General features: G+C 39.5%; 1 protein-coding gene across 1 annotated transcript; it reads right to left on the minus strand.

Annotated features, from left to right (window-relative positions):
- Positions 1–378: 378 nt before the first annotated feature.
- Positions 379–1,044, minus strand: LOC138312674 (uncharacterized). Its single transcript, XM_069253461.1, has one exon. It carries the CDS (start codon positions 1,042–1,044, stop codon positions 379–381), a length of 666 nt encoding a protein of 221 aa, XP_069109562.1.
- Between the last annotated feature and the right edge of the window lie 12,661 nt (positions 1,045–13,705).

The following is a 13,705-nucleotide window of genomic DNA, read 5'->3' on the forward strand; positions in this document are numbered from 1 at the left end:
GAAACCAGTGCGTTCCCCGGACCGGTCCCCTTATTTTTGCTTGAGGGTCGCAAAGCAGGAATCACTTCCCCACTACCACATTAAACATCATTCCATAATTAGTTAGGACACGGTGTCGCCTTGTTACTACGCCCCCTCCTCGCCTTGACCACCCGTGTGTTGATGCGAACCGCACAACAAGCAAAACAAGGCCCCCCCATCGTGCTGGTAATCCTCCGTTCTTCCAACTTCCCGTCACACCCGAACTAACTGCGCTCCACTCCACTCAGAATCGTACCACCCAAACTTCTAGACCCTCTTCAAAACCCTCCCCAAGCCGGCACCTTTTCCGCCATCAAGTTACCACAACACGCATGCCCACATACCAGCAGTGCAAGACTAATAGACATAGGCAAAGATATCCTTTAGGACTTTAGGATGTAACCCATCTGGTCCGGGGGATTTGGATCCATCTAATTTTGATAGCTTTTTAAACACTTCTTCTGTTGTAACATGGATTTCCAGAAGTTCTGACTGTAGATTAACTGTTGTTGGTGTAGGTATGATGTTGTGGTCTTCTTTCGTAAACACACTTGCGAAAAATCTGTTTAGTTCCTTGGATTTACCTTCATCCTCAGTTTCTATAACACCATTTTCTAGTTCTAGATCAGGCACTCCAGTTTTAGTATTGGTCCTAGATTTGATGAATTTCCAGAAACTTTTAGAGTCTGTCTTGAATTCCTTAGCAATTTTGGACTCGTATTGAATTGATGCACTCCTTAAAGATGATGTTGCTCTATTTCTTGCTAATCTGTATGTTTCCCAGTTTGCGTTTGTTTTGTTCCTTTTGTATATTTCCCAGGTCTTCCTTTTTCTTTTGAGGGTGTTTATTGTTTCAACATTCATCCAATCTTTCCTGTGCCTCCTTCCAGGTCTACTTTTTGTCACTGGTATATATCTTTCCATACTTGATTTAATTTTGTCGACAAAGTAGGCCCACGCATCCACAGTATTCAGCTCATCAATGTTGTTTTCCCAATCTATGTTTGAAATCTCCAAACTCATTGATTCGTAATTCCCTCTATAAAAACAGTACTGGGTTTTGGTGGTGTTATCTTTCTCAATCACAATCTCAATATTATAGAATATTGTTACATGATCACTCTTTCCTAATGGTGAATCAATCCTCAAGTTTTTAACTGTATCCTCATCTTTGGAAAGTACTAGATCTAGAGTTGATGGTTCATTTCCCTGTCTGTGCCTGGTATGACCTTGTACATGTTGTATGAGATAGTTCTCTTTAACACATTCTAGAAACTTATCAGTTGATGATCCTAAGTTTTTCCGGAGTAGTCTCCCTTGACCAATCAATGTTTTTATAGTTGAAGTCACCCATGATGATGATGTTGTTATATTTTTCGCACACTGTCTGAATTGCTTTATTTAGTTCCAATGAATTTTCTGTGCTGCTTGATGGACTTCTGTATATGCATCCAATTACTAATTTTTGGCTTTTATATAATGACAAAGTACACCAAATAGCCTCACTAAAATTTGATTGCATCAAGTGTTCCTCAATGTCTCCTTTTAGGTTTGATTTAATATAGATAACAACTCCTCTTCCGGTTTCCAGTGAGACAGTGAACATGTCATAACCATCAATGTTGAATTCACAGGGATTTAAGTTTCCTGGATTATTCTTCGGTAATATTTCAGTCAAGGCGATTATACTCGGATTTTCTTGGTCAACAACAGTTTTCAACTCCTGTCTTTTGTTAAGAAGAGAATCTACATTACTGTACATCACACTGATAATGGTTTCAACGCTATTTCCATCAGTGTCTTTTACAGTCTGTGAGTTAAAAATAAAACTGGACTCCTACTCAGGTGGTTGCTGTGATGTTACTACCTCGTTCCCTTGCTGACTATAAATCAATGTTGGATCTAAATCCTCATAGTTCATCTGTTCCTCTTCAACATCAATATCACTTCCTTCAATACTGGACAGATTTCCCTGGTCACATCTTTCTCGTGAATCTATTAGTGTTCTCATTTCAAATGGATCAATTGATAAGTCACTAATACCTTCTGAGGGTAGACCTGTGGTAGAACAGGCTCTACGCAGCAGGTGTTCCCCTCCAGTATTTTGGACTTGATCATGAGATCCAATTCCCTGATTGTTAATCTTTGTCCATACTTTTGATTTTGGAGTTTTCTTTAGTTTGTTGTTTTCGTTGTCTGAATCTTGATTTTTAGGGGTATTCTTAGGGTTAATTTCAGAATCATCTTTCACCACTTTATCTCCTCTAATTCTAACTCTTTCTCCTGCCTCTTTTCTTGTCTTTAGCTCCATCCTCAGCTCTTTATTTGACTCTCGTTGTTTTGGAGTTAGGTCACGTGCAATGTAGATTGACTTTAAGATGTCATGGTCTAGGTCTTTGATTTTCCTGCCACTTTGCAGTAGCTTTCTCCTGGACTCCTTTTCATTGAACACTAACTTTACAGGTCTAGGTCTATCTGCCTGTTTGTTGTAGTTTCCAATTCTGATCACATGCTTGACATCTAGTTGCTCAATTCCTAACTTTTCCATCATGACGTGTAGGAGTCTAGTGTCATCTTCCTTTCTTAGTTGGCCATTTTCCTTTTTTGACTCACTCAAACCGTATATCATGAGATTCAACTCACGCCTTTTTTGGTCTTTCATTTCTTTTAGTCTCTCATCTACAATTTGTCCAATGTCTTGCTTTATATCTGTGAGTACTTCACCTTTTACTTTCCGAATTGATTTTTCAACCTTTTCTGGGACTGACTTTTCTACTAGTTTGAGTCTACTTTCTACATCATTCAGCCTCTTTTCAGTATTCTCTTTTATGTCCTTAATGCCTTGATCTATACGTGCCATTCTTGGGAAGTTCCGTTTACATACCCTACACACCCACACAAGGCCAGATTCTTCTCCGTCAATGGTCAGAGTTTCTGCAAATGATTGTGGTAGCTTTGAACATTTAAAGCAGAAGCATACTTCACAAAGTTCGCAGAATACACAAATGTCATTTTCTCTAATGTCTTTATCACACGACGGACATTTACACTCTTTATCACTATTAAATCTTTTCCTTTTTGCTGATGCCATTTTCATTTGGTTTTTAGCAATACTTGACCCAAACCTTATTAGCTATTTTCCTTGTCCAGTATTTGCACATAGCTTGATCTGGGTGGATTCCATCGGTGAATTGGTTATAACACACCTTCTCCCTTGTATAGGCTTTATTACTTCTGAGAGTCTTAATCATGTCAAGAGATAACTTTGGTAACTCCAAGTTGTTTCTGGAATTTAAGTTCCTTATCCCTTGGTTAAGTTCCTTTATTTTCGTCACAAGCTCATTCTGTGTTTCTATATCCGTATCATTTGGATTGATGTCACACTTAATCCTATTCCATTGTATAATAGAGTAAAATGGACATTCCAGAATCCCTACTGACACCTTCTTATCTTGTTGATCAACTGATTCTAATAATCTTTCGTAATGATGTAAAATGTCAGTTGGTTGATTGTTACTCAAGCACAGTTCGTTTTTTTTACCCTTTTTTTTTGTCAGATCACAAGTTCCGGTCCACAGTAGAACGAATATAGACCCATACCTTCGTTTCCATCTAGCTAAATTGGACAGGATCAGACCCACGGCTTGTGCAGTAGTTCGGCCTCCTTTACATTCCCATTTTACGCTGTCTCTGAATATTCCATCCGCTGAATTGTTCTCCAACCGAACACCTTTGCTGTCACTCACTATGATGAGTTTTTTCGCTGGGACATCGCCTATAGTAGCATTTTCAAGTCTATTATCATCTAGATACTTGTTGATTTTTGAAGCATTCATTTACTCAGTAGTAAAGTCTTAAACTGTAGGTATACTCGTACATTGCAAACATTTACATGATTTTATTCCATTTTTAAATCCTACCTATTCCCCGTGTTCAAACTCGTCATATTAATGATTTTTAAATTTCATGAATTTATTTACAAATCTCCCGAGTCTTTTTTTTTGCGTTCTTCGTACATTGATAATATTTAACTTAACAAGAAGAATATTATGCAGCGTGTCTGTAATAACATTTTTATATTTTAATTATCTGTTTTAGCTATTTTCTTGTGTAATCTTTCAGTTGTCGTGGATTCTTTCTAAAATAATGCTTTTGACATAATATTCTGTAAGACAGTTTCGTTAATATTTGAATTGCTTTCGCAGAAATCATAGTAACTACAAACATATATATGATATATGTTTCTGATAATAATAATAAAAAAGTGATAATCACATTAAGTTTTGAAATGTCATTTAAATACGAGTATTTCAGAACGTTTTCACGGATATGAGCGTACGTCATGTATGCGATCTTGTTACTGTACATATTTTTATTTCAACCACATCTAACAAACATACATACATCCAAAAGAGGTATAAAATGCAATACAATACACCTTATTCATATTTTTTTTTTATTTTTTTAGATGTAATGATAATCGCTTCTACACGAAGCGGTAAACGTAATATCATATCTGGATCGTCAAAGCATCTCGCCGGCATTTGGTTCTATTTTTAGTGGCTAACGTTAGCGTAAGTGGGTCCTGCTAACAATTAACGCAAACGCATCTAACGATTAACGATTGCTAACGCAAACGATAACAATTAACGCAAACGATTGCTAACGCTAACGATTGCTAACGGAAATAACGCAAACGCAAACGAAACGCAAATTTGGGAACGTTAAACGGTTCAGGTACTGTATGTGGTGTGTTGCGTGTATGTTGTGCGAGGTGCGTGTCTTGGGAGACTGTGGTATATTCATGTTGTGTCTTTTTGTATAGTGGAACCATTGCCCTTTTTATAGTGCTATATCACTGAAGCATGCCGCCGAAGACACCAAGCAACACACCTCACCCGGTCACATTATACTGACAACGGGTGAACCAGTCGTCCCACTCCCGTTATACTGAGCGCTAAGCAGGAGTAGAAACTACCACTTTTATAGACTTTGGTGTGTCTCGGCCAGGGGACAGAACCCAGAGCCTTCCTCACAGGGGCGAACGCTCAACTCAAGGCCAAAAGTGAGGCGGTGCCAAGGGAGGCATTAGGAAAGATAAAGTCAGTTAGGAAGAAGAGAAAAGATAAGGTCCTAAATTTAGTCGCCTTTTACGATCATGCAATGGGGGCAGCAGGTACAATTCTAACCCCTACCTGCAGGGCCAACTTATATCTATAGTTTGAAAAGGTAATCAGATTGATCTTCACTTTAACTTACCGCCATATATCATTAAAACCAAATAGCCAGAAGGCCTGTTAATCGGGGCCGAGTGGTTATGGCTATATGACCACAAGCCCTCCACCTTTGGGTCGCGAGTTCAAATCCGATGTGGGGCAGTGCCAGGTACAGACCTCTGGTCGGTGTTTTTTCTCTGGGGTCTCTGGCTTTCCTCCACTATCAAACCTGGCACATCCTCAAATGACCCTTTAATTCACATTTCTGTAAATTTAAGGCATCAGCCACAATATGCAGTGTTCCAGCTAGGATTTGAAAAGGGCAGGGCGCTGGGCAAAAAAAGGGCATTTTTTTCCGCGACATAAAACTTTTAGGGCATTTTATATATGACATACAGCTAATATCAGAAACAACTGTATAATATGTATATCATTGCATCATAATCGTCAATGATTGTAATATCAATACCTATATTATGGCATCAAGTAGACTTTGGGAGTGTTTTGTGGATTCTCCAAAATGTCTGAGACATAGAAAGAAAATGTTGACTGTTTTGATAATAATTCGTTTATTTTTTATTTGGATTAACAGGATGCCACAAAATCTGCTTTGTTTCAGTTCTGTAGTTGTCTCTGTACTCTCTGTTGATTCCTTAAGTCTTACTTTAAGAACATCTTCCATATATTTGTTTTTGCAATGTGTGTTGTCATTTACAAAATCCATTCAGTCTTGCATCAAGTAACATTTACCAAATAAGTACATGCATTATAAATTGCCACAATTTGTCTTTAAGTGATCATGTGTTTACCATTTTGTTTCAGAATTTAGTTCTATCCATGAGCTTGAATGGATTGAAAGGGGAAGAAACAAAATTCTTTCAATTAAATTAAATTTATTAAACAACTATATAGCTAGTAAATGTTGAAAACAATGTATCCACAGCTCCCTGTAATCTCACCATGCACTCAGTAGACATACCTACACATCTCTCAGACATTACAAGTTATCAATATTAAAACAAACACACTTTCATCCATGATATCAAGGAGTTAATAAATTGAAATTAAAAAATATATACAAATTGTAACAAAGTTGCATGTCCAAATTAAGTAGTTAACAACAATTGTAATTGACTTCAAAAAGAGTTCTTTGATAAAAGTATGTGTATATATAACCTAGGAAATTTGTCACACATCACTAAATCACTGACACACAATAAAATAAGGCTGGTTGTGAGGTGTTCAAATGTGAAGCTAGCGCTGGACATCAGGAGTACTAGTACTAGTCCTCAGCATCAGATTTGTCATCTATGGAGTAGAAGGAAGCTCTACAAATTAAAAAGAAACCCAAAATATTAAACAATTGGACCATTCTTCAAATTTTATTCTCAATGTTAATTATTTGAAATTGCATGTCTCTGAATTAACGTTTGTGAACGAAAAATACGGCTTATAGTAATACTTTTTGTTCAAATTAAGTTTAAATAAATGTATAGAATTAAATGAGAAATTCGATGACTGAAATAACTCCGTGTATTTTGACGATTTGTGCCTGGACTTAACGAAGCCATGCCTCACGGCTCAGGCTACCATAAAATCTATAATTAAACGACAAATTACGCAATATACTATTCCAAAGTGTTATCGGTGGCCTAGAATAATAATTGCCAATTCAAAATCTCGCTTCTTGACCGATAAAGCTTCTTATTTTGTGAATTTATTTACTTTTTGCACATCAAAGAAAAGCCGACACGCGAAAATGCCACGCCGATTTTGAAGCAATCGAGGCAAAAATGTATCAAAATATATGACGAAAATTGCATATAACTACATACCTGAACATCCACGAAAGATCGTGACATTTCTTTGCCGATTTGTTGAGTTCTTGGCGAGATAAAAACATTGTAAATTTGTTTATTGTAAGTCGGAAGTTGAAGACATCAATGATATGCGCGAGCAAACAGGAAGCAGGAAGTTGTGTTAGCTAGACTTGCTAAGTCCGGAATTTGGGCCGACGATATCGGGACAGTATGGGGAAATCGAAAAAAGGGCAGGGCGATGGGGGAAAAGGGCAGGGCGTTAGGAAAAAGGGCAGGGCGCTGGAAATTAAGGGCAGGGCGCCGCGCCCTGCTAAACCGACCTAGCTGGAACACTGATATGTAACCATGCATGTCCTGATGATGACCACAACAAGCAGGCCGAAATATGTAGAAGTCGATTGCGAAACAAGTTTATACAGCTTATACAAATCACTTTCAATGGCCCAGATGTAAGCATGAGAGGGGTCTGAGAGTGGGAGGAAACAAGAGCCCTCAGAGAAAACCCACATGATCGGGCAGGTGACCCCTGACCTTTTCACGTCCTTGCTAGAAATCGAACCCAGCCGGCTGAGGTGAAATTTGTTTGTTAGTTTGATTAATTAACGTCCTATTAACAGCTATGGTCATGTAAGGACGGCCTCCCATGTATGTGGTGTGTTGCATGTATGTTGTGCGAGGTGCGTGTTTTGGGAGACTGCGGTATATTCATGTTGTCTTCTTGTATAGTGGAACTATTGCCCTTTTTATAGTTTGATTATTGGGCTCGATTTCCACATGTGGTAGTTTTAACTGCTAGTGTTTATGAAGGACGAGTGCTATTGTGAGCTTCTTGTTATATGATTTGTTTGTTGCAAGTTTCAGTATAAATTTACACTATTAAAATACCGCCTGTCATTCATTTCTGATTACTTTGACACTAACCGACATAGACCCCTGGTTATAACGAAGTTACCAAATATTTACGTAATAATTTACTTTAATAGTTTGTGTTTACAGCTTTGCCATATTGGCGAAGAAACACAAAGAGCAAGAAAAACTTAACATATCCTTTACAATGGAAGGCTGCGGGAAAAATGAAGAGGGTAAAAAGTATTTGTATTATGAGCATGCTATTAAAAAACTCAGTAAATGGGAAAATGAGCTACCTCTCATTCTATGATAAATTCTACGAATCATATCAGATTAGCCGAAATCTTTTCAACATGCAGAGAAAAAGCATGGGTTTTCAAACATTTCTGTTTGTTTGTTTGAATATTTTAACGTCCTATTAACAGCAAAGGTCATGTAAGGATGACCTCCCATGCATGCAGTGTGTAGCGTGTGTGAAGTGCGAGGTGCGTGTTTTGGGAGACTAGTGTATGTTCTTGTTGTGTCTTCTTGTAAAGTGGAACTGTTGCCCTCTTTATAGTGCTATTTAACTGATCCATGCCGCCGAAGACACCAAGCAATATACCTCACCCGGTCACATACTGACAACGGTCGATCCAGTAGTCCCACTCCTGTATACTAAGCGGGAGCAAAAACTACAACTTTTATAGACTTTCGTGTGTCTCGGCCAGGGGCAGATGCCAGAGCCTTCCTCACAGGGGCGAACGCTCAACTCACGGCCAAAAGTGAGGCGGTGCTAAGGGAGGCAATATACGATATGTTCGTGTTGTGTCTTGTATAGTGAAATTGCCCTTCCTATAGTGCTATATCACTATAGTATGCCGCCGAAAACACCAAACACGCGAACCAGTCGTCCAACTATCTGTTTGCTGAGCGCTATGCAGGAGCAGATACTACAAGTATTATAGACTTTGGTGTGTCTCGGCCAGGGGACAGAGCCCAAGCCCCGGCACCATAAAACTTTTCTCAGACAAATTCTTTACTCAAGTCTATGTTAAATCATAAAGTTGAGTAAAAATCTGTCTCAGAAAGTTTTATGGTGCTTGGCCCAGAGCCTTCCTCACAGAGGCGAATGCTCAACTCAAGGACAAAAGTGAGGCGGTGCCAAGGGAGGCATTAGGAAACAAAAAGTCAGCTACGACCAGAGAAAAGAGAAGATCCTAAATTTAGTCGTCTTTTACGGTCATGCAAAAGTGGCAACAGGTACAATTCTAACTCCCTATCTGCATGGCACATTAATGGACATTTAATAGCAAACAAAAATAGGCAGCATAATGAGACTTCCTGGCTCAACATGTTTGTTTAATTCTATGGTTCAGGCTTTAAATACCAGTGACACAGCAAAACGGCATAAAGATGCATTTGTGAGACTCTCTCTAATTAGTGACAAAACTAGCGTCGCAAAAGTATTATTCAGAGATATTATTAAAGTACTTGAATTTGTGGCTAATGTAGATAACTATGGTAAAGATGTGCCAAAACACCTTATCTTTTCAGCATTGCAAAACATTTTTGAATTTGTTGAAACCTTCAAGGGCCCGACAAGACAGCAACATTTAACGTGCTATTAACAGTCAGGGTAATGTAAGATGGCATCCCATACATGCGATGTGCAGCGTGTATGAAGTGTGCGGTGCATGTTTTTGGAGACTGCAGTATACTCGTGTTGTGTCTTTTTGTATAGTGAAACTCTTTAAAACTGATAAACACATACAAGAAATAGAACTGCATGTTCCTGAAAACAATGCTTCACCAATAAGCACTCTATTATAGAATAATTTAAAATCCTCATTTGGTTTGTTTGTTTGTTTGATTAATTAACGTCCTATTAACAGCTATGGTCAGGTAAGGACGGCCTCCCATGTATGCGGTGTGTTGCGTGTATGTTGTGAGAGGTGCGTGTTTTGGGAGACTGCGGTATATTCATGTTGCGTCTTCTTGTATAGTGGAACTATTGACCTTTTTATAGTGCTATATCACTGAAGCGGGCGCCAAAGACACAAAGCAACACACCCCACCCGGTCACATTATACTGACAACGGGCGAACCAGTCGTCCCACTCCCTGTATGCTGAGCGCTAAGCAGGAGCAGAAACTGCCACTTTCATAGACTTTGGTGTGTCTCGGCCAGGGGACAGAACCCAGAGCCTTCCTCACAGGGGCGAACGCTCAAACTCAAGGCCATAAATGAGGCGGGTGCCAAGGGAGGCATTAGGAAGAATAGAAAAGATAAGATCCTAAATTTAGTCGCCTTTTACGATCATGCAATAGGGGCAGCAGGTACAATTCTAACGCCCTTCCTGCAGGGCCATGTATAACACACCCTACTCGGTCACATTATACTGACAAGGGGCGATCCAGTCGTCCCACTCCCTGTATGTTGAGCGCTATGCAGGAGCAGAAACTACTACTATCATATACTTCGGTGTGTCTCGGCCAGGGGACAGAGCCCAAGGCCCGGCACCATAAAACTTTCTCAGACAAATTCTTTACTCAAGTCTATGTAAAATCATAAAGTTGAGTAAAAATCTGTCTCAGAAAGTTTTATGGTGCTTGGCCCAGAGCCTTCCTCACAGAGGCGAATGCTCAACTCAAGGACAAAAGTGAGGCGGTGCCAAGGGAGGCATTAGGAAACAAAAAGTCAGCTACGACCAGAGAAAAGAGAAGATCCTAAATTTAGTCGTCTTTTACGGTCATGCAAAAGTGGCAACAGTTACAATTCTAACTCCCTATCTGCATGGCACATTAATGGACATTTAATAGCAAACAAAAATAGGCAGCATAATGAGACTTCCTGGCTCAACATGTTTGTTTAATTCTATGGTTCAGGCTTTAAATACCAGTGACACAGCAAAACGGCATAAAGATGCATTTGTGAGACTCTCTCTAATTAGTGACAAAACTAGCGTCGCAAAAGTATTATTCAGAGATATTATTAAAGTACTTGAATTTGTGGCTAATGTAGATAACTATGGTAAAGATGTGCCAAAACACCTTATCTTTTCAGCATTGCAAAACATTTTTGAATTTGTTGAAACCTTCAAGGGCCCGACAAGACAGCAACATTTAACGTGTTATTAACAGTCAGGGTAATGTAAGATGGCATTCAACCTTCAAGGGCCCGACAAGAAAGCAACATTTAACGTGCTATTAACAGTCAGGGTAATGTAAGATGGCATCCCATACATGCGGTGTGCAGCGTGTATGAAGTGTGCGGTGCGTGTTTTTGGAGACTGCAGTATATTCGTGTTGTGTCTTCTTGTATAGTGAAACTCTTTTAAACTGATAAACACATACACGAAATAGAACTGCATGTTCCTGAAAATGTTTCACCAATAAACACTCTTATTATAGAATAATTTAAAATCCTCATTTGGAAAAATGCTCCATACAATTAATTATCTTTGTCAGAATATTTAAGAGCAACATCCAAACATCTTATAAATACAAATCAGTCTAGATTGTCATGTAAGGTAGATACAGTAGTTGATGAAAAAAGACCTAGCATTGGCCCTGCAGGTTGGGCGTTAGAATTGTACCTGCTGCCCCAATTGTATGATCGTAAAAAGCGACCTAATTTAATCTATTAAAAGCAAGGGTCATGTAAGGACGGCCTCCTATGTATGCAGTGTGTAGCGCATATAAAGTGCGAAGTGCGTGCTTTAGGAGTATGTTTGTGTTGTGTCTTGTATAGTGGAACTATTGTCCTTTTCATAGCGCTTTATCGCTGAAGCATACCGCCGTAGACATCACGTAACACACCAAAGTCTATAAAAGTGGTAATTTCTTATCCTGCTTAACGCTCAGTATACAGCGAATTGGACGACTGGTTTGCCCGTTGTCAGTATAATGTGACCGGGTAGGGTGTGTTGCTTGGTGTCTTCGGCGGCATGCTTCAGTGATATAACACTATAAAAAGGGCAACAGTTCCACTATACAAGAAGACACAACACTAACATATCGCAGTCTCCCAAAACACGCACCTCGCACTTCACACACTGCATACATGGGAGGCCGTCCTTACATGACCCTGGCTATTAATACGACGTTGAAATAATCAAACAAACTAATTTTATGGTGCTATATCACTGTAGCATGCAGCTTAAGACACCAAGCAACACGTCCCAACCAGTCAAATTACACTTATTTAGCGCTATAAAAATGTGTTCTGTCCTTTATCCAAATCTTGTACCTGGGCCCGGTTTCATGAACGTTCCTTAACTTTAAGGAGCTCCTTAATTCGCGATTTTCTTTAAAGGAAGTTCCTTAACTTAAATAAAATTGCGTTTAACAAAGCTTCTTTAACTTAAATCCGTCCTTACCTTTAAGGGATTCCTTAAATATTTAAGACCTTAGTTCCTCCATCCTTAAATTGTTAAGGAGCTTCTTACCTAGGATTTTGTTTGTTTGTTTGTTTGATTTATTGACGTCCTATTAACAGCTATGGTCATGCAAGGACGGCCTCCCATGTATGCGGTGTGTTGCGTGTATGTTGTGCGAGGCAGAAGACATTTTGCTTAAAGTTAGAAGAGCGCAGAGGCGACGTTTTCATAGAAGAAAACGAAGAACATTCAGAAGAAGAGAGGAGAATCACGATGACGATGAACTCTTCGCTTTGTATAGGTTTTGTGGACCAACTTTAGCATTTTTAGTTGAGTCCTGTATTGGAAAAAGGCACGTGGAGGTCGATGGCACTTACAGCAAAGATGGAACTTTTTGTTGCTCTTCGGTTTTTCGCTTCTGGATCTTTTTATCGAGTTGTGGGAGATACGTTTTGGGTTTCTGTTGCAACCATATCCCGATGCGTGTCCAACGTATCCATTGCCTTGTGTCGGATGGCCTACCTGTTTATCACTATCCCGGTAGGGAATTCTGCATCCGAGACAAAATTGTTTGATTAATTAACGTCCTATTAACAGCCAGGGTCATGTAGGACGGCCTCCCATGTATGCGGTGTTGCGTATATGTTGTGCGAGGTGTGTGTTTTGGAAGACTGCGGTATATTCATGTTGTGTCTTCTTGTAAAGTGCAGGTAGGGCGTAAGAATTGTACCTGCTGCCCCTATTGCATGATCGTAAAAGGCGACTGAATTTAGGATCTTATTTTTTTCTTTCTCCCTAAATTACTTTGTTCTTCCTAGAGTCTCCTTGACACCACCTCACTTTTGGCCTATGGTTGAATTTTTTTAGTTGAGTCCTGTATTGGAAAAAGGCACGTGGAGGTCGATGGCACTTACAGCAAAGATGGAACTTTTTGTTGCTCTTCGGTTTTTCGCTTCTGGATCTTTTTATCGAGTTGTGGGAGATACGTTTTGGGTTTCTGTTGCAACCATATCCCGATGCGTGTCCAACGTATCCATTGCCTTGTGTCGGATGGCCTACCTGTTTATCACTATCCGGTAGGGAATTCTGCATCCGAGACAAAATTGTTTGATTAATTAACGTCCTATTAACAGCCAGGGTCATGTAGGACGGCCTCCCATGTATGCGGTGTTGCGTATATGTTGTGCGAGGTGTGTCATGTGTTTTGGAAGACTGCGGTATATTCATGTTGTGTCTTCTTGTAAAGTGCAGGTAGGGCGTAAGAATTGTACCTGCTGTCTCCTTACACCCCTATTGCATGATCGTAAAAGGCGACTGAATTTAGGATCTTATTTTTTCTTTCTCCCTAAATTACTTTGTTCTTGCCTAGAGTCTCCCTTGCCTACCTGACACCACCTCACTTTTGGCCTATGGTTGAGTGCTCGCCCTGTGAGGAAGGC

Source organism: Argopecten irradians, unplaced genomic scaffold, assembly GCF_041381155.1.
Source record: "Argopecten irradians isolate NY unplaced genomic scaffold, Ai_NY scaffold_0420, whole genome shotgun sequence".
Lineage (NCBI taxonomy): Eukaryota > Metazoa > Mollusca > Bivalvia > Pectinida > Pectinidae > Argopecten > Argopecten irradians.